Source organism: Cervus canadensis, chromosome 30 (assembly GCF_019320065.1).
Source record: "Cervus canadensis isolate Bull #8, Minnesota chromosome 30, ASM1932006v1, whole genome shotgun sequence".
Lineage (NCBI taxonomy): Eukaryota > Metazoa > Chordata > Mammalia > Artiodactyla > Cervidae > Cervus > Cervus canadensis.
In genome coordinates this window covers 43,254,889-43,277,976 of record NC_057415.1, presented here as the reverse complement: position 1 = coordinate 43,277,976, position 23,088 = coordinate 43,254,889, and the positions used below count along the sequence as shown (strand labels likewise).

The 23,088-nt window shown below is 55.2% G+C and overlaps 1 protein-coding gene across 24 annotated transcripts in view; it reads right to left on the bottom strand.

Annotated features, from left to right (window-relative positions):
• Positions 1-23,088, bottom strand: part of MYT1L (myelin transcription factor 1 like) — a 399,489-nt gene that overhangs the window by 42,326 nt on the left and 334,075 nt on the right. For 2 of the 24 annotated variants that reach the window (XM_043452990.1, XM_043452991.1), the window contains one exon: positions 21,148-22,673. The exons of the other annotated variants lie outside the window; for them this stretch is intronic. In XM_043452990.1, the coding sequence (XP_043308925.1) occupies positions 22,610-22,673 (64 nt within the window). In that variant the 3' untranslated portion in view covers positions 21,148-22,609. Of the gene's footprint in view, positions 1-21,147; positions 22,674-23,088 lie in introns of those variants that run through there. 24 annotated transcript variants of the gene reach the window in all.

The following is a 23,088-nucleotide window of genomic DNA, read 5'->3' as shown; positions in this document are numbered from 1 at the left end:
ACCTTCCGCGGTTGCACGGAGCGCTCGGGCAGCCACGCCACTCACACGGGGTGGAAGACGGGCGTTAGGGACTCGAGTGCCCACCGGGAAGGGACCCTCTCTGGCCACGGAGCAGGAGGGGATGGAGGGGGGTGCCCTTTGCTGCCCACAGTGACCCACCCACCTCCCTGCCTCTCAGGTGAGGCAGTGTCTGTGACCACATCCAGCTGGCCTTTAGCGGGAAGAAGTGGACCTGGGCTCGGGAATGGACTGTGGGCAAAGGCCACCGACTAGGAGAGGGCAGGGAGGGGGCTGCCGGCTGGTCCAGGCCCGTCTTCTCAACGCCAAGAGTCAGCGGGGTTGCACTCGGGGTGGAGGCTGAGGGTTCACCATGCCGGGGACACCCCAGGCAGGCATGCACAGGCCACGCCCACCCCCGAGCCCACGGCCACCTGAGGTGCAGTGCCACCTGCCGGGTGGACACAGGCTTTGGTGCGGACGTGCCATGGGGCCAGCTGGCTGTGACTGTGGGACTGGCAGAGCCACAGGGCCCCCTGGCCTCCAGCATCCATTGCTCTGTCCATGGAGGGTACAGAGCTCCTCTCAAGGTAGCAGAGGAAAGACGTTACATAACTTAAAAGCAAGTCCACTTCCTAAACTGCTGACCACAGCGAGCCTTTGGGAGGCAGTCTGTCCAGGGCAGAGGAAAGGACAGGTTCTAGGACCACGACTCAGCTGGAATCTTGTGCCTACTTTTTGCACTCTTGTCACTGCCATTTATCTTATTTTTTATACTTGTCATGCTTGTGGATCTTTCATTTTTTGAAGCCTCCATCTTTTCTCAGAGAGAAAGTGCCTTTTTATTCTAAACAGGAGAAAATTAAAAAGATTTCTTGGTCCATCTTCTACCTGAGCAATCCTGGGGTTCTCTGTAAGCGCTCATGTGTCATTTCTTCTCTCTCCCTCTCCACCCCACCCCTGGCCCCACGTCTAACCTCCTGCCCGAGCCTCTTGCCCACAGCTGTCTGGCTTTGAACACTTTTCAGGTTAGTTCCTGACCTCTTAGTCTCTGGTGTGTCTTCCCTTCCTCTATGGGATCTGCCTGTTCCCTGCCTCATGTCTTTTTTGTCAAGTTTTAAATGGTTTCACAGATGCTGAGTTTTACAGAAGTTTTTAGAAATAGATTCATCAGATATCCTTATCTAAAGCCAAGAAGGTGAATCCAAACAGGTGAGCTGCATGTTTAGGGTCACACCGGAGGCACACAGCTGTGAGCAGAGCAGAAACCTCTCCTCCTCTGGTGCCTTTTTTACTCCTCTAGACTCTTTGTAAAAGTCTTCTTCTTATGAACAGTTCTGAGCCTACAACCCTATCGTGTGGTCTAGCCCTCATTTGGGGGAAGTTCAAAGACACAGACGTTTGTTTGTTCCTCTGTCTGCAACTCACTGACCCCCGTGGCCCTCTGGGTGTCTCACAAGTGGGAGAGAATAGAAACCCATTTCCTGTGATTCCTGCATGGAGGGCCTGGCCCCGAGCAGGGTCCAAAAGTCACTGATGGTCCTGATTTCCCTCCGATTATGGGAGGGGCGCAGGCACAGATGAGCGTCAGAACGTGATCCACCTGCATGGTATGCATGTGGTGACCCGGAGAGCAGGTCTGGATTCGGGAAGCGTCCTTCCACTGAGGAAAAGCCCGGAATCGCCAGAAGGTGCCCAGGAAGGTCAAGGAGAGGCCTGACCCAGCGGGGATGACAGGAAGGGAAGAGGCAGGGAGAAGGCAGAGGGGGAGGAGATGCCACAGCAGGTGCCAACGCCCTGGTTCCTGGACACACCTGCATCCGCCTGGGGCCAGAGCAGGGGGCCAGGTTGGGGGCGCTGGGCACAGGGTGGACCTGGTCCCTCTGTGACTGCGGCACGTCCCCAGGTGTGCCAAAGTGGAGCCTGCCTGCCATGGGCCCCCTCGGAGCCTCTGCTGGAGGTCACTGCCCCTAGGGAGGTGAGCATGGGGTGCACTGTTTGCAGGGAGAGCACAGGGGGGACCCTTCACCTTTCCAGGGCCACAGAGCCCATGAGCAGGCATCCTCACTGGGAACCTTGCAGAGAAGCAAGGCATCCCCCAGGTGGACGTGTCGGAAGGGCAGACTGGGAGAAGCACATGGAGTGAAGGAAGAGAGAGGGGCGGAGGAAAAATGAGAAGTGGACTGAGATGAGCTGACGGGTGAGGAGGCCAGGAGTGAGTGTTCACCATGAGGAGTGACGCCCCCCAGTCACCCCCGAGACCCAACACCCCACAGTCACCCCCAAGACCCGATGCCCCACAGTCACCCCCGAGATCGGATGACCCCCCAGTCACCCCTGAGACCCGATGCCCCACAGTCACCCCCGAGACCCGATGCCCCACAGTCACTGCTGGGACCCGATGCCCCATGGTCACCCCTGAGACCTGACGCCCCACAGTCACCCCTGAGACCTGACGCCCCACAGTCACCCCTGAGACGCGATGCCCCACGGTCACTGCTGGGACCCGACGCCCCACGGTCACCCCCGAGACCCGATGCCCCACGGTCACCCCCGAGACCCAACGCCCCACGGTCACCCCCGAGACCTGACGCCCCACAGTCACCCCCGAGACCTGACGCCCCACGGTCACCCCTGAGACCCGATGCCCCACGGTCACTGCTGGTACCCGATGCCCTCACAGGTGCTGCCTGCGAGCCCAGGACGTGGGGCCGCTGTGGGCCGCTCCCTCTCCCACACCCCAAGGCTCTGGGCCGCACGGCCTCCTGGAGGGAGTGTCCTGCTTGCTCCACGGGTGGGGAGGAGTTGAGGCCTGGAGCCAGATCACTTGGGAAAAGGACAAAGCATTGGGAAGTATTGAGCTCGGAAGAGACTCAGGGAAACAGTGCTGCCTTGGGCCCAGAGACTCTCCTGAGGAGGATGGGGCTCTGGTCCCGAACTTTCAGGAATAGCTTTCTCGGGGAGCCCCAACGGAGGAAAGCACAGGTGCTCACGGGGACGGGATGACCGTGGGGAGCAGAGGGCAACGTGGGCGGATGGGGCCAGGCCTGCCCGTGACCTCCCTGAAGGCCCAGGGCTAATGCCCCAGGTTTCATCTTCGGCCTGGGATGTCCCAGAGGGGCCACAAGTGTCCACCCCTCTGGAGGACTGGGACCCCTCTGCAGGGCTTTCCAGGAGGCCCAGCCTGTCTCCAGGTGATGGCACACTCAGGGGAGGCCTTCTGCAGGCCCCTGGTGAGAGGAGGCAGGTCCAGGCCTCCCGGAGCCCCTGTGCGGGGGGGCGCCCTGTCCCCACCTGGCTCATCCACACCACCCCCTCTGTTTACCTGAGCCACAGTCTCACCCCCACGGGGGCCTCTGCTTCCCAACAAATGCCCCCCCAGGTCCTGTTTCCCTTCCAGACCCGGGCATCACGGGCCGGAGCTCCCGCGGTCTCTCCCTCCCAGGGGTCTTCCCGGCCACCCCGGTTGAGAGCTGCCCTCTCATCTCTGTGATGCCCTCAGCCTGCGGGGCAGAGCAGGGCGCCGTCCTGTGTCCGTGTCTCTCGCTTGTCTCAGGGCCCAGCAGCTGGCCGTCTGCCCGGCTCCCCGTCCCAGAGCAGACGGAGGTGGGGCTTCTCCCTCCAAGCTTGGACTTCGGCAGCCAGCGCTTGCAGAGCTTGTTGTGCTTCTCCGTTTTCTGCTCAGCAAACTAGGTGCCGAGCGGCCCAGAGCCGGCGAGTGCGCTGCGGCGGGTGGTGTGTGCTCGAGGGGCCTGTCCTGCGGGCCCCTTCCTGGCCTCAGGGGGTCTCCGTGGCCGGGCACGGTCCGGCTGTGTCCCGAGAAGGGATCTGGTCCTCCACCCGAGTGCCGGCGAGCTGCCGTGTCCTGTCCGTGGTCCGTGGGCCAGCACTGCCCCTCCGCCCCGGGCGCTCCTGTGGGCGGCAGGGCTGAGGGCGCTTTCTGGGCGGGTGTCAGCCTGCTGACCAGCAGGGCTGCGCACCGTGGGTCCTGAGCATCTGTGTGTGTGTGGCTGGGTGTGATCACAGGGAACCTGTGATCACAGGGATGAGGTGAGCCTGGCACCCGGCCCTCCCAACCCCTCCCCACCCCAAGGCCCGGCTCTGAGACAGAGGACACCAGGCCTCCCTGTCCTTCACCATCTCCTGGAGTTTGTTCAAACTCATGTCCCTCGAGTCGGTGATGCCATCTAACCATCTCATCCTCTGTCGTCCCCTTCTCCTCCTGCCCTCAATCTTTCCCAGCATCAGGACCTTTTCCAATGAGTCGGCACTTTGCATCAGGTGGCCAAAGTAGTGGAGCTTCAACTTCAGCGTCAGTCCTTCCAATGGATATTCAGGTTGCCCTCCTTTAGGATTGACTGGTTTGTTTTCCTTGCTGTCCAAGGGACTCTCAAGAGAGCCCAGCACCACAGTTCAAATGCATTGGCAAACCACTTCAGTATTCTTGCCTCGAGAATCCCATGAACAATATGAAAATGCAGAATACAGCTTAGCTATATTTTTTTCTCTCCAGATGGGCCGGTTCACAGAGATCCTGAATCTCAGGGAGCCTGTTGACTTTCCCCCTAGCACTGAGGATGGGCCTGGAGCCCAGTTAGGCTTCCGTGCAGGGTGCTTCCTAAGAACGGCCACTGTCCCTGACCACCCCGCATCCCAGGCCATCCCAGAGCAAGGGCCAGCGACCACGAAGGCCTCCGCGCAGCAGCGGACTGTCTGACTGCTCACCTCCTCTCCAGCAGCCCTGGGCACTGGGCTCTACTCTCTTTGGCTGATCTTGCAGACAAAGCAGGCACAGAGGTGCCCAAGTTGTGCCCCCGGCTGGCTCAGAGGCCACTGCCTGTTGCGGGGGGCAGTGGGTTTAACCTGAGTAGGCTGATGGACGGTGTGGGCAGTGGCCCTGGAGAGGCACCATGACAGCCACCAATGGGCGTTGGGTCTGGACGCTCCTCTGCCTGGCTCACCACAATCCCAGGGCTGGAGAGCATCCTGTGTCCTCCTGTCATGAAGTCTGGCTCAGACGCATCCAGTCCTCCGTGGGGACAGCGGTCCTTGTCCCAGGCTGTGACATTCTGCCCATGGAGGGTCCCAGGTGGCGCCTGGGAGTGGTCCCCAGGTGGCAGGGGCTCTGTGGATGGCCCAGCTCTGCCCAGGATGCCACGTGGGGCTGTGGACGGGGCGGTGGGCCTGGGGCGATGGGCTCGTTAGGGAGACACACAGACCTGGGGTCCAGCTCACTGGGGACACACTGCCACGGACTCTCCACTTCAACATGTGCAGAAAACTCTTACAAATAAAACCGCATCGTGGAGTCTGCTAAATATCAACACTATTTGTGTTTAATGGAAAGCAACCTGGATCTGATTTTTAAGGAAATCATTTTAAAACATGGCTATCCCAGAGCATATTTTACGGAAACTTCACTTATCCCAAACCACAAATGAGTTTATAGGAAATGAATCACATTTAAAAATGATTTTCGTTATGGTAGCCGTAAGGGAAGAATCATTTTCTGGAAAAATAAGAAGGAAGGAAGGAAAAAGAGAAAGAAAGGAAAGAACATGTTTAATTAGGAATTCTTATAGGAGGAGAGGAATGAGGTGATTTGTAATTCTCATGTTTCATCAGCCGTCACCTGGGGAGATCTCTAGGGTGGCTGGGGGCCCTTTCTCTGGCCCAGAAGACACGGCAAGTCTTGCCCCCCTGGAAGGAAGGCCCTCTGGCGGCTAATGCCGGGTGGGAGGAAGTTCTGCCCCCACCCCACAGAACTGCAGGGCTGCCTGGGATGAGCGAGCCAGTTGCTATGGAAACCTCCTCCCTCAGACACCCCCTGGTGCTGCTGATTCTGTGATGTGCAGGAGAATTGGGGAAGCCTGCTTCTGAGCAGGAGGAGCTGGCGGGGAGGGGTGGGCATCCCGGGGAGGCAGGGAAGGCCTTTCACAAGGAGCGGGGCTCATCAGGCTAGTCTCTTGCCTGGACAGCGGTGCACAACCAGAGTCAGGAGCTGTTGGGACAGACACACCATTGGGCCTCCAGAGCTACAGGAACCATGGCTCTGAGAGCCTGGGGATCAGAGGCTGCCCTGCAGCCAGGCTCCCCTGGGGCCACCCGGACAGTCTGAGTCACAGCGCCTGGAAGCTCCGCTGACACAGCTGTGTCCCGAGACACAGATCGGAGACCCACCTGCAGGCACATGCCCGCTGCGTGCTGCCGGGGACAGAGCATGGCCCCGCGTGGGCCTGGGGGGCTCCCGCGGCGTCATCTGTTGGGCAGGGCTCTGTGCTGGGCGCCGGGGCCCTGGGGCTGTAGCCCCACCCTCTCCACGCTGGGCAGGGTGTGCACGTGTGAGTGCAACATGTCCACAGACTCAAGGACCAGGGGCTCACTTTGCAGAGCTGAGGACCATGGGGACCCCGGACTTTGATGGTGCTCTGTCGAGGGGAACGGCAGACCCAGGTTCTGACACGCTCCTCCTGTCAGCCTTCCCCAGACTTGCTGCCCAGCTGCCACGTCCCCAGGCCCAGAGATGGGAGAGAAGGAGGCCGATGAGTCCAGGCGCCCAGCTAGCACGTGGCCACACCAGGCTGGTCCCTCATTCGTGGGGACTGGGGCCTGCGTTTGCCTCATTACACGGCAAGGACGCTCACTTCCCATGTCAGGGAAAGAGTGACCGACCTAACAAGCTGTTGAAACTTAAAGGACATCACATGTAAAACAACCACATCCTTTGCTTGTCAGAGGGGCTGTGGGGCTGGCGCGTCCTCGAGCGTGGAGAGTCAAGTGTGGGGTCGTTCTCTCCACGCGCATGATGTCAGCTCTCACAGAGGTTCCTGGGGGTGCTGACGTCCAATTGTGAGACTTTCTTCGCTGAGGCTATTCATGAAATTATTTCCTGGTCCAGAGAAGATGAGCTTCAGCCGGAAAGGCGCCACGGATTTCTGAGAGTCCGCACGTCCATCACCGCGGGCCACCCGGGGACTGGCCTTTCGTGGCTGCTCTCACCTGAATGTTTGATGGAGGCCGCAGAGAGGTCACAGACTCCCTGCCTCTGAAGGTTCTGAGAGAAGCAGCCCCCAGCTTCTGGGGACCCCTCCCCAGCCTGGCCACTCTGCTGCTGGTGGGCGGGGGTCTACCTTGCAGAAGCCTCCCCAGACCGCGCCTCTGTGCCCCGTGTCTTCCCAGCTGTCTTTGGATCAGACCAAACTGGAGCAGAAAATGATGAACACAAGTCTCTTCTCCAGGACGGGGACACCAGCCTTCATCAGATGCAAGTCCACTGTCAGCCCTGAGTCACTCGCTCTGGCTGGACTCTGAAGGAGGCGTTTTCTCTGATTTTTATGTTCGCTTATGCAATTTATCAGTGCCTACCACACAGCAGAAATGCCTGTTGGGCCATTTTCTCCTCTGGTCTGTGGACGACTGGGCTGCAGTCTGGTCTGTGTGGAGAGCAGCTTGGAAGTCCAGCTGAAGCTGACACTTGTCCTGAGAGGCCGTACAGCGCTGGGGCAGCCTCCTGTTGGCGGAATGCTTTCCAGTGTGCAGAGGCCCAGGCCCACGAGCCAGTTATCCGGGTTTTAAGGGTCGTTTCCTCTCCGCTGGCCTTACCACCTGGCTCACCCTGCCCTCTGCTAGAGCTGTTTGTTGGCACGAGGAAGGTGCCTGCCGTGTCAGCCTTCAGCATCTCAGCGCCCGAGGCCACGCAGTGCTGAGGCAAGTGGGCGGAGAGTCATGTGGGTGAAATGGCTACTGAGTTTACTGAGGGCCACAGGCGTCAGATGCTATGAAATGTAAGATTTAAAGCAAGATTGTCATTTCTGATACCAGGAAGTTAGCATCAGAGGCTCCCGGAAGGTCACTCCTGAGACAGAAACTCGGGAACCAAAACTGAGAAACTCGAGGAATCCAAAGGGGCTTTGCAGGAGATGCGATATTTGTGGGGAAATGACAGCCCAGCCCCTAATACCCTGGCTGAGAACTCGTCCAGGGGACGTGGTAGAGCCTCTCGCAGGCGGCGCAGCATGTAACCGGGAATGTTAAAACATGCTCTGTTGTAGACTAGACTGCCTAGGATGTGAGGGTCTGCTCTGCTTGGAGCTATGAGATGGGCAGAGAATAAAGAGAGGGTTTCTCAACATCTCCAGTGCTGTTCTGACCCTCAGACAAGGCACAGGGAATGAAAATGCCTCTGTTTCCATCTGAAAAACACATGTCACCCAAAAAGGCAAGGGAACTGAAGCAAGTATTCAAGGCAGACTGAAAGCTAAGAGATGACAGAGCAAAAGATGATCAAAATATGCCAGTTGGGAGGATGTTTCAGAATTCAGAAAATGGGAGAAGAGAGTGAAATTAGTGAGCGAGGATGAGATATGATGAGGGTTTGATGGGCTGACGGACATTTTTATTTGATGATCTTAAACCTGATTTGCAAGTCTGACATGAGCATTTTAAAATAATACCATATTAGACATGAGGCAGAAAAAGATAGATTAGGAAAATTGAGTCCTTTTATCTCTGAAATATTTTGATCTCAGTTGTTGGGGTTTCAAGTATAAGAAGTTCCGTTTCATTCATGTGGTGCTGGAACTGGGTCAGACTTTAGGTGCTGACTGTCTGTCTTTTTTCTCCTGACCTCCCCACCGCAGCCTGCTGGCCCCCAGCGTGCTGAAGCCCCTTTGGCCTGGCCCACCAGGCCCAGGCGGGCCGTTCGCGCCTCCCCGTCTCCTCAGACCCCAGTCCTTCATCAGAAGGCCTTCTCTCTCTCAGTCTGGAGCCGGCGCCTGAGACACGGCCCGTCTCATCCCTGCAGTGAACCACGGTGTGGGCGCCAGCTTCCGTCTGCCGTGTGTGCTGCGAGGCCTGAGCGGTCACCTGCCTTCTGAGGCTGCCCTGCCGTGGGCGGGGGGCCCGGGGCTGCAGGGGCCCCCACTGCTGAGACCTGGCCCTGCTCTGACTCCCCAGAGGGGCTTATAGGAGTCATGACGGACCCCCAGAGGTAGGAGAGGTCATCTCGTGATGCTTACTGCCCTCCTTACATCACACTCCTGAAAACCCAGAGATGTTTAAATGCCTCCAGGTCTTTGGCGGTCCTTATTAGTGCAATTGAAATATCCTGACTGGATTGCTAAAGGAATTTTCCCAAGAAGGTGGCTAATGGATCGCAAATACTCTCAACAAAGGGATAAACAAAATCTTAAATGATTTCTACTTAACCTAAGAGCTGGCTCCACTTAGTTCCCTGAGGGACTAAAAGCCAGAAACACGCATTTTCAAGGGTGAACAGGTCTTACCGTGATGCGAAAGGGGAAGAAAGCAGAAACACCTCAGCGAGAAACAAAGAGCAAGAGGGAACAAGGCCGAGTCACTGGGACGATCCTGACAGGACGCCCGGGCTGAGCGGAACGAGCCTTCCCTTCGGAAAGGCCAGGATTGACAGAAATGACTGAAGCTCGCTCAGACTCCCCGCAGGCACGTGCAGTGCTGAGTGAGAGCCAGGCCCAGTCCTGGTGCTGAGTCCCACCCGCCTGACCCCTCTGCCCACCTGCTAGAGGCCCCGGGGAGCCCTGACCCCACGCGGTGCGAGAGGTGAACTGAGCGCACCTCACATTCAAGGGAGAACAAACCAACAAAACGGGAAACCCAACGAACAGTTACCCCCTTCCTTGGGAGACAAACGCCTTGGAGAAGGGAACGCGGGAAAGCTGTGCGGCCTAAAAATGTGCGACCTGAAAGTCCCGGAAGGAACTGACATCTCCAGTGTTAACACGGGTCATGGGGTGGTGGACAGGGACCGCCAGGGACAGCAGAGGACGGCACGGTCCAGGAAGACAGGAGCCATGTCGGGAGGAGGAGGCAGACAGCGGGCACCCATGGCGGCACCCCGAGTTTCTCGGGGAGAGGACGAGCCTCTCACTGCTTCCGCAGACAGCCCAGGTCTTGGAAACAGGCCGAGGTCACTTTCCTTTCCTTCGGCGAGTTTTAAACGTGGGGCGGGAAGCAGTGGAAAGATACAAGTATTCCTCCCACAAGCCTCTGGGTCCCCGCCTACACGGGGGTGTGCGCCCCTCCTTGCCGCAGACCAAGGGGGCTACATTTGCTGGAGAGGGACTTCCTCTTCATCTTTTCAGAGTCGAGCTCAGACGGACCAGCTTTGTGACTTGTGGCAGCCCTGGGGGGGCCCTGGGGCTCGACCCCGCCCTGCAGGGCAAGCTGCCTGTCTGCTTGGGTGCTGGGCACCGTGGACCGGCCGCTTAGCTTCCTGCTGGACGGTGATGCCGCTTCCACTCTAGCTTCCCACCCAGTGGACACGAGGGGAAGTGTTTCCTCTGCTTTTCACTTGGAAAATCACAGTCCGGGTGCAGGAGATGCTGCACGTCACTCAGCAGAGCGAGGCTGGAGCCAGGTCATGCTCGAGCCACCAGGTCTCCATGTGGTTGCCACCAAGGCTGTCCACATGCAGCTCTGTCCCCTGACCCAGGCTGACCTTGTAGAGCGCACCCCCTACCACTGTCTCCTTCCCACCCAGGGCATCAGCGTTTACAAACTGACTGGAACTTTCCAGATCATCCGGCCGAATCCCCTACCTTCTCAGGGGAGACCTGGGGCTCAGATACATGGTCGCCTGTGCCTAGGGTCCCCTGGCCAACCTGCCTACTGACCGCAATGCGTCCCCCCCGTAAGACTGCAGGCTCCTTATAAGGCTGTATCGTACAAATCAGCTTATTCCGGTTCATTCACTAGCTGGCATTCCTCAAACAGCCAGCATCCCCAGCACAGTGCCAAGTGCTGCTGAGGACCAGGCAGATGCTGAAGCCCCAAGGGGTGCGCTCAGAAGTCTCTGTCCTGGGCTTGGTGCAGGTGACCACACAGCCAGGCTGTAAGACAGAACACAACCACTGCAGAAAGAAGCCGGGGTGCCGGGCTCGCGGGGGGATCCAAGCCCAGGTGAGGGGCCAGCCAGCTCTGGAAGGGTGCACCCAGCTCCGAGGTTAGGCTCCTGGAGACAGTCTGGGATTGGATGGAGAGAAGGGTCAGGGAAGGTCATCTCCAGGGCTTGACAAAGGACCACGCAGTGGAGAACGCCAGAAAGTTCTTGCACTGTGAAGTATGCACACGCGGTAGACAGTTATGTGAAGAACTAAGAGACATGCATCTCAGGGTCTCTTAACCCATCTTTAGGGCTCAAGATGAAAAACAAAAAGTGAAAGTGTCAGTCGCTCAGTCGTGTCCAACTCTTTACTCCTAGATTCCTCTGTCCATGGGATTCTCCAGGCAAGAATACTGGGGTGGGTTGCCATGCCCTTCTCCAGGGGATCTTCCTGACCCAGGGGTTGAACCTGGGTCTCCTGCATTGCAGGTGGAACCACCAGGGAAGTCTAAGGTGAAACAGCCTGTAAATCTATGCTTGAGGTGAAGCTGAGGTCTTTCTCCCAGTAAAGACTGCTGAGCGGCACTGCCCTCCCCGCTGCTGGACACAGAGCCCGGTCGTCCAGCCTAGCGGGGCCCGCCGTCCTCAGGGCAGTGCGTGGGAGCGGCTCTGCTAGATGATCAGATTGTAGGTGGGACCGCCTCTGGTGGAGGACCTGCGTCATCACACTTTCCCACCCCCTACCGGTGTGTCCGCTCAGCCTCGGCAGGAAGAGCGAGCGTCCAGGGAAAGCGCAGGGGTGAAGCCGTTGGCCAGGGAGCAGTCCTGTCGCTCTGATGACGTGTGAGGGGAAATTGCGTCATCAGCCACATCCGGACAACGCCGCCTCACAAGGAAGCCCATAGCATGTCCGCCGGCCGCCATGTTGGTGATAGGGAGAACTCTGTGCGGCCAGGTCCTGAGGGTACCCGGAGCCGCTGAGCACAGGGCCGGCCGGCCAAGGAGGGAACCTGTTTGTGGCGGGACGTGGAAGGTCTGTAACAATTTCCATTTCCAGGAAGTAATCGGGTGGCCCTGGGCTCCTCCGGTGGAGTTGAACAGGAGACCCCCGGGGCTGAGCCGCAGTCCTGGCTTCCTCCATCAGCAACACTCCTGGTGACTCACTCTTCTTGTTCAGGAGCTTTAGTCGCCACATGTATGCCAACGACCAGGTTTCCAGTCTCCGGCTCCCCTGAACGCCCCTCGCCCTCACAGGGCCCTCTCCTAGTTGCCTTGGACAGTCAACCTCTGACCAGCCCCAAGTCTCCCCCCAGTCGCCTCCTGTTTTGGGGGAATGCAGGTGGTGGGGGCACCTTTGGGGGGTGCCCACCCACTCACATTGCGTTCCTCTGGCAGGATCCCGCGAGTCTGATCGCTTTTGCTGCCAGCTTTGCTCCTGACCTCGTCTTTGGGATCACCTCCAGCCCTGGCGGTCACCAAGGCCTCCCCACAGGCCTCCTCCTCACCCTCGCCAACCTGCCAGCCATCCTCCATGCAGGGCCGGTGTGATGGGTGAAGATTCAGGTAACGACCCCGCTGCACTGACACCCACCTCCTCGGACTGGAGCTCTGAGTCCTGGAGGCCTGACGGGGTCTGAGCCCTGACGCGCTGCTTCATGTTCCAGAACCTTCCCCCGCTGCCCCTCCTAGGCCCCCAGAGTCCACACAGGGGTTTACATGCAAATCCAGGGAACAGCACACACCCTTGGCCTGTCGTCTGTGTGTAAGGCTTGACTACAGGAGCTGGCGGGTCTATAAAATGAGACGTATGTGCTCGGAGCTCATCACCGGGCTTCCTAGGGCACCGCTTCATCTGCGTTTCATCCGCGGTCCTAACCGCCCACTCTCGGCGACAAGGACGGGTGGACCTTGACGCGCCAGCCACCCGCGTTCCCGGGCTGGGTGTCTGTGGTTGATCATTGTTCTATGTCAAGAAGGAAGCTACAGAATCACCACCCCCACCCCCAGGAATATGATGCACCTTTTAAAGACTCCATAACCTGCATGGTACACGAAGAAGCAGCCTTCAAGATCCTCAATAGATGTGATTAATAAAAAAGCTAACTCGTATTTAGTAGAGAGATGATACTATACGTAATTTTTCTTCCCCTGCATTCTCAATTTTTTGAGCTTATAGTAGCCTTGCTCCCAAAGAGTCATTTTAAAATTTCCTGATCTTGTTAAGAGCACACGGTGCCCCCTCTCAGCTAAGACCCACTCACACGTGTGGTTGCACACCCCAGTACAGTTCACCTCAACCGAAGGAAGGAGTAAGACAGCACCAAAGCCCCTGGCCACAGGACGATGAGCGGAGCGACGCGAAGCTGCTGTTCCCCTGCCCGGGCAGGGGTCATGGAGCGGGGCCACGCGGCCACACGCTCCTGAGCATGGACGCCACGACGGAACTGCTCTCTGCAGCCCTGGGGTTGAAAACGAGCAAAATCAAGTTATTGTCTTGAGTCCCAGACTCTGCCCTGTGCTCTGTGGTGACATCTTCAGAATCCAGACGCCAAGGATAATTGGGACAGGGCGGGGCTGAAGGTCCCCTCCGTGGAGCAGCTCTTCTGACAGGTAGGCTAATTAGGGGATTAAGTAAGCAAGCTTGCAAGAGGAAGATTCCAGCCAGGAACAGAGAGCAGGCTTCTGACCACTTCCTCGCCCCAGGTACTAATAATGTATATGCAAATTATCAGCCAGGCTTATTTAGTCACTACAGAAGGGGCCCGAGTTGCTCTTTGATGACACCTGCTTAACCAGATTTGAATTTCTGTACAAGTTTGAAAGTAATAAAGTCAAATATATTTTAAAAATAACAGAGGCTTTCCACTACCTTGTATCGAATGCTGCCTGACTGGTCCAAAAGAAGGTTTTGGTGCAACATGCAAATATTCTATTCTGAAAAAAAACACTGTGAAACTTGTATAATATTTAGTTTTAATCTGTCTAAATGGCATGAAATTAAAAAGAGGACAATGTAAATGTAAAAGGACTAACCTATTTTTCAGTGTGTTAATAATACCACAAAAATGTTTAGGACACAGATGATTAAAAATTTGTAAACTATTTGGTTGCAGGAATAAAATATTCCTGAATGTGTATTAAAATACAGTAAAACTATATACAAATAACAGTACTGGGACTTCCTTGGTGGTCCCTTGGTTAAGAGTTTGCCTTCTAGTGCAGGGGACTCAGGTTCGATCCCTGGTCGGGGGACTAAGATCCACAGGTCAAGGGGCAATGACACCCACATGCTGCACCTAGGGAGAACCCGCCCCCCCTCCCCCTGCAGAACGAAGACGACGAAGCCAAATAAAGAAGCAAATGTTAAAAAAGAACAGGTCAATGAAGTCCAAGGTTCTATGCGGCACTGTCCACTTGACAGGTGTGGCTGTTAAATCTGGATCAATAACGCAGAATACCTCCAGAAATGCAGTCCCTCAGCCTCACCACCCTTTCGGGAGCCACGCATGGCCATGGTTGCCAGACTGGACATTTTCATAGCCCTAGAAGTTCTGTTGGACACTCTTGTAGAAACTCACATCATAAAGCCAAATCACACCTTCGTTTTGATGATTAGAAATTATTTGCACTTAACGTTTATTTTTTCTTGAAAAGGTCAGGTTAGAGAGGCAGCTCTCATCTCTCTCTACTATCACAGTATTCTCGAATCCCCTGTGAAGGTAGCAGGGTGTCTCCATCTCTTACTGTGGGCAGACAACAGGATTAGGCACCTCAACCATCTGGAGACGAGGAAGCAAGACCCATGGGTACCTGGGACCTGTCTCTCTTTGTAAAAGTGCAAAAAAGAGACACTAGACAGGAAGGAATCTGATTTTTCTTGAACTGTAGCTCCGGGAAGATGAGGGGTCACGTTTAGGGACGAACTCACAGGTGAATCTGCTCCTGGGCGTCTCTGCTAACTGGCCCCCCCAGCCCACAAATGCCCCCTTCAGCCCCTCAGAGTCGGTCTTTCCAATCAAGAAAGAAACCTAAAGAGAATGGTCCTCTCTCCTGAAATTGCCAGGAAAAATGCCCTCCAAAATCCTTGTCGGTGATTTCCCAGAGGGAACATCTACTTTATTTCCAATTTCGCTCATTTTGCTCCGGGGAACTATAAATTAGTGACGTGTTTACTGGAATAAAACCTCAAATTCACAGTGAAAGGCCAACGCAACCTAGTCCTCCCTGGTCAGATCTTCCTTTGCTGCACAGAAGCAGCTTCTCAGGCAGCTTGGGGCCGGGGCAGGCCAGCCGCTGAGCCAGAAGGAAGGTCATGGCTCAGAGTCGCCCAGAGTCGCCCAGGGTGAGATGAAAATGGGACTAGCTTCCCAATAATTAGGAGAGGGCGAGTTTAACCAGATGTAATGCACGAGGAAGACTCAGGCTGTCCAACGTGTTTTTTGAAGGGCCATGTGTCTGGCCTTGAATCCTGGCCTAATGACAGACAATATACCTGTGTTCACGCACATGTGTGTTCATGCACTGACATACAGTGTATTTAAATATGTATTTTAAAACTGCAGTATTTGAAATTATAAGGAAAGTCATTTTTTCCCTTTTGTTCACATGCACCAAATATGCTGTATGTTTTATATTCTTAATTTTACAAGGAAGATTAATCTTGCAGTTAAAAATTAAATGTATTCAAGGAGTAATTTTTAAATAGATTGTATAGCGTGGGGTATTTTAGCTTAGATTAGATTACAAATTGTGTTCTATTTATTTAGAAATAATTAACATCATTCAGTACTGTCTGATATCTGTGTTAAAATGTTACCATTTCAAAATGGAGGAAAGGAATGTTCAGAAATATGTCTTAAGGAAGGTCTTCCTCATGGCCTTTTTCTGGACTTAAATCTTCCACAAGCGTGTCACAACAGAAACCATAAAGAGCTCGAGGCCAGCTCTGCGTTAGAGACTCAGCCCCTCCCCAGGAGGGGTCTGTCCGTCAGGGCTCCTGCTTCTTGGGTCAGGTTCAGTGGCCACTGCCAGCTGGTCTCCGGACAGCCAGCAGGCGGGCGTCCTGGTGGCAGAGGAGGTTGCTTTGGCCTCTTGGAATACAGCACGCATGGCAGGGTGAAGGCAGAACGAAGTGCAGGTGCCTTGGACCCACCCTTGCTTTAACAGAAGAGGATGCTGCGTCTCCCAGTGTGGGGTGGGTGAGGGTCTGCTCGACGAGAGCCTGGATCAGAGACCCTGATGAAACCTGTTCAGACCTACAGAGCTTCCACACAGGACTTTAATTACTGTGTGACTGAGCTGAGAGGGGGTTGGGGATCTGGCCTCATTAATCACGTTTCATTTAGTTTTGATGAAAATGGATGATGAAACACCAAGAAACAGCCTAAAGATTCAATTTCTCGGGGCTGACAAGACCAGATTTTCTGGGCAGCCTCATGGCTTGTCCAGCAAATCCCTGATTGTGACAGAGAAGGTGCCTGGGAGGCCAGGGGCCAGGCTCCTGACGACTGTCTGGGATGAGCCTTGATTCAACTGTGGCCCCGGATGGAGCCCACGACTGCCAGCTGGGCCAGGGCCCGCTGAGGGATGTCCACTTGGTGCCCAGGAGGGCGGTCTGGATGGCTGGCTCCACTCTGCACCCCCTAACCGTGGGGACTGGAGTTCCAGTCCCCCTGCCCGAATCCTCAGATCCTCAGCTCTGCCCAGCCCCTCAGCCCCGTTGTCCCCCCCATCCCCCCAAGGCCTCCTCTTGGCCCCCATCTGCCAGGAGGCTTTCCCACCGGGCCCCCATTCCATCTGCCAGGACTCCCCTTGCACTTCTTGGTGGCTGCGAACTTGGGCCTGGGTGCCTTGAGGGCAGAGAGGGTGTCTTATCTCTGGATGTGGGTTACAATTTTTTAAACTGAAAGAATGAATCAGCTTGGTTTATAGTCTTCCAGGAAATGCCCTCTCCTGGGTTTTGCTTCCACCTGGAAGCTCAGGGACTTTGCACAACATCCCTTTTTACTGAGGGGATGTGAGCACAGAGGGCAGAAACCATGCCTGGGGGCAGCAGAGGCTGCACACACGATGAGGGCAACAACTGGAAGTGAGAACACCTGTGCTAGCCCGCAGATGCACGCGTGCACAGCACACACGCACAGGTACGTGGGCACACATGCTTGCACGTACACACCCACACCCGCACAGACGCACACATGCATACACATGCTGTCATACACACCCCTGCACACGCACACACATGTTCAAGCACACAGGTACACACATGTACACACCCCTTCACAGGCACACATGCATACACATGTTCACACACACTTCCGCAGATGCATACATGCTCACACACACATGTACACACCCACACATGCACAGGCACACATGTCTACACCCCCCCCACACACACTCATGCACACACATGCACACACACCCGACACGCACAGGCACACACAGATTCACACGCTCACACATATAAATGTACACACATGCACATGCATACACACCTGCATGTGTTCACATGAACAGGCACATACAGACAAATGCTCACACACATATATGTACATGTACACCACGCGCACACAACACACACATGCATACACACATGTATACACATGTGCACAGCACCCATGCACAGGCACACACACACACAGGAACATGGCAAGGAGAACTCAGCCCTTGGGCACCCCGTCTGCAATAACCCTAACCCCAGGTGTTCTAACAGGTGTAACTGCTACAGTATCTTTCCTCTCCTTATTTTTCTTTCAGAATTAAAGGACCTGCTATAAAGCTCTCCAAAGCTGGAGGCTCATAAGAGTTCATAGTGAATTGAAGTTTTCCTTATTCCAAGGAGGTCACAAAGTTATTTGGTAAACATTAAATTAGCGCTTACATTTTCCTTCTGCATTCTGCTTAATGTTGTCAGAAAACCCAGCAGTTTCCCCTGAGCTGTGGGACGTGTGTGTGCTGCCGTGGGGATGATGACAATCACGGAGTGCCTACAGTGAGCCGGGTGCCAGACGCGCCCGTTTCACAGATAAGGACTTGACTCCTCTGACGGGAGAGGCAGCGCTCCGTGCTTTGTGTTCACAGAGTCTGTTGCTACATCTGAGCCTTCCTTTGATGAACTAAGTCTGGTTTTTCAGCCGCAGATTTCGGCATAACCTGCCCCCAGAGCTGGCAGATGGTGGAGAACAAACAAACCCACCTAGACTGCGTCTTAGACCCTGCCAGAGAGACTACAGGTGCTTCTACAAAGCACAGATTCCTTTATAAAGGAAACAAGACATCAACACTTCTCTTTCTTTCTTTGCTTCGCCTTGTTTTTGGTTGACTTGCGCGTGAGCACGGTTAAAGGTGATTAAAACATAATCCCAAACCCCACCACTGGGTCTCTCCCTTAGTAACCTGGGTCTAACACCAGCCATCAGAAAGAGAAGGAACGGGAGGGAGGCACCTGTCGGTTCCGGTCATCAAGTGCAAACAGCCCCATGACACCTCTCTGCGGGCCAGGGTCTCCGGGGCGGGCCCTCCGGGGCTGACTGTGGCTGGGGCAGTTTGCTCTGGAAGCAGAGAGAGCAGCCTGGCGTTCCTCTGGGACCCTCAGCTGAGCAGGGCGGCTTTGCTCTATTAATATGTGTGTGTGTGTTCATTTGTGTGAGTGTGCGAGTATGCATGTCTGTGTGTAACTAGAGTCGTCCCGAGGCACCCTTACTGCAGAAGTTTCCTACACTGTGCTCCCCTCAATTTCCCATACGGGACACTTTAAATTGGCCCTCCTTATGGTAAAAACAAAATGCACCTGCAACAAGCTGCATTTCTTAGGATATTTTTAGAAGAAGGCGGCCGCACAGACTTTATCACCGTTCTACATACGCAGGGACACAGATGGTGGAGGAGGTTCCTCCGGGGGTGACAGAAGACCCCGGGAACGGTTTCTCACAACCACTGCCAGGTCTCACCTGGGAGCTTAGCCTCGTGGGCCGGACACCCGTTTAGTCCCCCTTGTGGGTCATGAGAAAACTGCAGGAGCTCTACAGCTGAAACCTTCAGAAGAAGAAAGTCACAGCTTGTATGTCCACGCAGTTAAGCGCAAACCTTTAATTCTTCACCCAAAGCCAGACTCGGTACAGGGCTACTAATTTTGAAAAGGCAGCGTGAAGTGTGGAAAAGGCAACTGGGCTACTTACTGACTGAGCCACCAACCACCCAGCCTCAGTTTCCACATCTGCAAGGTGGGTCCCAGTCTCCCCCTTCTCACAGGGTGTAAACCACCCCACCCTCGTAAGGGGGCCTGTTCCACCATCGACGGTACTGCTGTGGGAGGGGAGCCCTGCAAATCTCAGGGTGCACCAGGCTCACGGGGTCCTGGTGGGTCTCGTCTGTGGTTTGATGTGACCCCAGGGGACTGAGGCTGGCTCTGTACAGACGCTCACGCATACACTGGGGCACTCAGGTGACCCTGCTGTTGCAGAATAAAATGATTTTCTAACTGAAAGAAGGGTGTCCGAGGGGTGCTCCCTGTCTATCCCAACGTGAGGGCTGAGGCATCAGGATGACTTCTGCTGCGGGGAGCTAACTGTCCATGGGGTCCTGTGCCTCCTTCCACACAGGCACATGTCCTTTGTGAAGGCCATGGTTCGAGTCCACAGCAGGAGTGATTCACAAAGTTCCCTGGAAATACTGCTATGAACCAAGGGGGCAGAAGATGCTACAAATGAGAACTGGTTCTCAGAGATTGGCCTGCGGTGAAGGTGGGTGAACTTCCTGCACCCGGAACAACGGGAGCTAGGGGCTGAGGCTCTGCTTGGTCCTGGCGAGTAACTTCCCAACATCTGCACGACATCCACAGCTGGTGAGGAAACCCTCGAAAGTTCTAGAAACAAGTAACCTTTAGAGAAAAGTCATGTCTTGCCTCAAGTTCAGAATTCTAATTCTTCGATTTAAATAAATGTAACCAGGTTTTAAAAAACAATGTTATGTGCTGTACATGATTACAATTCCTGTGTCTAAGGTGAAAATACCTGGTGGAGGTGCCCCGGAAGGACAGAACACACGAGAATGTTCTAAAGGGCAGAGACCAAGAGGAAGACTCACCCCCACCCCCAAGGGCTGAGTCCAAGTTCAGACTCAGCGGGAAAGGGAACCAAGGTTGACAGTTCCTTCTCCTGCCAGGACCTGCATGAACCATAGAGGTTCTGGGTCTGGAAGACAAAGACAGGAGCAACGAGGGGGTCTAATGTGTCCCCCCCAACTCCAAGTGTAAAAAGGAGCCAGTTTGGGGGCCCATTTCTAGAGATAATTGCTTCTGATTTGAATCAGCTTTGATTCAGTTTAAACTGGTCACAGAGATGGCTAACACACGTACGTCATGCCCGTGTCTGCACTGATCTTGCATTGGGGAGTAGGAAAAAGAACTCCTGGCTGGGAGGATGTGGTTTCTTTAAAAACAAACAAACAACACTGAGGATAACGTGAAGTGATTTATGAGGTCTCTTCTGTGGCTACGCTCAGGTGATCTCAGCCAGGGCAAGTTTTAGGGAAGAAACTCCCCTTGAGCATCAGAGCTGACTTATATTAGGCGGAGTTCTCACCAAAAAATCACATTTGTTTGGATGATTTTATTCCCTTTTTTCCCCTTGCCTGAGGTCTTAAAGACTGTCACAGTCAAGGATTCTCTCACGCAGGGCGGGGCGGTGTGGGGGTCGCTAGGCCGTGAGGGTCAGCCTGGGTGGGACGCTAGAACGTGAGCGTCAGCGTGGGCGGGACGCTAGACCGTGAGGGTAGGCCTGGGTGGGACGCTAGAACGTGAGCGTCAGCGTGGGCGGGACGCTAGGCCGTGAGGGTCAGCGTGGGAGGGACGCTAGGCCGTGAGCGTCAGCGTGGGCGGGACGCTAGGCCGTGAGGGTCAGCGTGGGAGGGACGCTAGGCCGTGAGGGTCAGCGTGGGAGGGACGCTAGGCCGTGAGCGTCAGCCTGGGCGGGACGCTAGGCCGTGAGGGTCAGCGTGGGAGGGACGCTAGGCCGTGAGGGTCAGCGTGGGAGGGACGCGAGGCCGTGAGGGTCAGCCTGGGCGGGACGCGAGGCCGTGAGGGCCAGCCTGGGCGGGACGCGAGGCCGTGGGCGTCAGCCTGGGCGGGATGCTAGGCCGTGGGCGTCAGCCTGGGAGGCCGGGGAATCCCGCCTGCCTCCGGGCCCCCTTCCCCTGTGCCATCACCTGCCTAGCTGCCTGGTCGCCGACCTGCCCTCTGTGGCCCATGGACCAGGGACGAGAAAGCAATAGCTGCAGAGTCTGAATGATATTCACGAACACATTACATTTTAATACACGTTCAGTTTACATATTGTACACAAGTCGACACAATGATCGGCTGCTTTTTAAGACTATCCCACGTGCGCTGCTTTGGGTAAGTGTCATCTCAGGAAGTTCAAGAGGATGGGTGACCCAAGACCCAGAGTGTATCTGGCAAAACTTGTTGCCTGTTTGATATCAAGAATGTCCTGTTAACAGCCAACTAACAAAAGTCCGCGTTAGAAGTGACAAGAAGAACGTTTTCAGAAAGTTCTGTTTCTTAGCTGATGCAGAAGAGAGAACAAATTTTGAGGCAATTGAGACCCAAAGGTGTCTGTATGAAGAGGTGGTGACCACTGACTCACACGAGGACTCTTAACTAGGTAAGAGGCTGTGCAGTGGGAATCAACCAGACTGGGTTGAAAATATACATGGAAAGAATAAGCTATTAAAGGGGCACGTGCGTGAATTATTCTAGAGGAAGCAGCTGCAAATCCTAAAAGGATTAATCTCTGCTCCTGTGCAGGGAAAGCCTTTGTCGCTGCACGAAAAAGCCAGAGATGGAGGGGTGTCATCCATTAAAAGATTAACGAGAAAAAGCCACAGTATAATCTAAGGTATCCTCAGTTGAGAAAGATTTATCATCAAGTGAAAAATGGTTGTTTAAATATCAGATTATTTATAGTAGACATGGAGGTGAAACAAAGCATTTCAGAAAACTTGTCAAGTTTGGATTTCCTGGGAAAAGGGTCAGTCGAAACGGGATTTACTTGTTGCAAAGACAAGTGACAAGTTACAGGTGACGGAGGCTTTTAGACCAGCTGGAAGCAGGAAAGGCCACCGTGGCCTCCCCTCCGGGAGGGCTAGGGAGGGGGCAAGGGACGTCCACCCTGCACAGGAGGCTGTGAAGGGCGGACCCCCTCTGAAGATGCTGATGGTGTGGACATCACACCGGCCTCCAAGGAGAGACGTGGCAAGAAGGAAGTGCCAACCCCGGAGGAGAAGCCGGTCTACCTGGAGCTTCTAAGCCCAGAGGCTACGGAGGCAAACCAAAGGGAGCCAGACCCGCCGGAAGCCTGCTCAGGTCTCCGACCTGGAGGCCACCAAGAAGCCGCGCTCCCAGGAAGCTGTCCACAGGCTGTCCCGTTTACAGCTGGCCTGCTGGGACTGGAGACGCCCTCCTCAGCGAGAGGCAGACGGAAGTCGCCGTGTGCTGCAGTGTTAGCCAGGGTCCGAGTGCGGTTAACCCCGTTTCAGTCGTGAGGGGGGCATGGTCTCAAGCCCCGGAAAAGGAGGTCTTAACAGAGCGGGCTGGGTGGTTCTTGCTAACGCTGTCCGTTTGAGGTCCTAAGCTATGTGTCCGCCAGGCACTGCGTGGACGGCTACAGACCGCACAGCCATCAAGCAAGAGGACGCCCTCCCGGTGTTTACACGCCACGAAGAGAACTCCAGGGTCTGGTGGCGGGAGGGCTAGTTCAGGAGGTCACTGAACATGAGCAGGTGGTCTATGGCGCTAGGGCCCTGGACAGGGGTCCTGTAAGAAACGACACGGAGTGAAACAGAGCCTGCACCCCGCGGACCACGCCCTGCTCTGCCGTGGAGGGGGGGGGCGGGGGTCCCGGGGGAGGGAGCCCAACGGGGTCTGAAAGCAGAATTTTCTCTGCATCGGAAGGAAAGCCGTTTGAAAACGAAATAGAAGCCAAGCAATTTGACGTGATGCTTTTTATAAAAGCCCAGGTAATTAAAAACGATGACTGGGGAATCTTGGTTCTCATCAGGTTGTGGAAAGCTCCTCTCGCCCTTGTTCTCCTGACAGATACTCAAATGTCCGTTCCAACTAGATGACAGCAGGTCTTAATACACGGGCTGGGGCTTGGCCTGACTTCTTCCAAAACCTGCCTAGGAGCTGAATGTGAATACATTCATCTACCTACTTAAATCTACGGAGA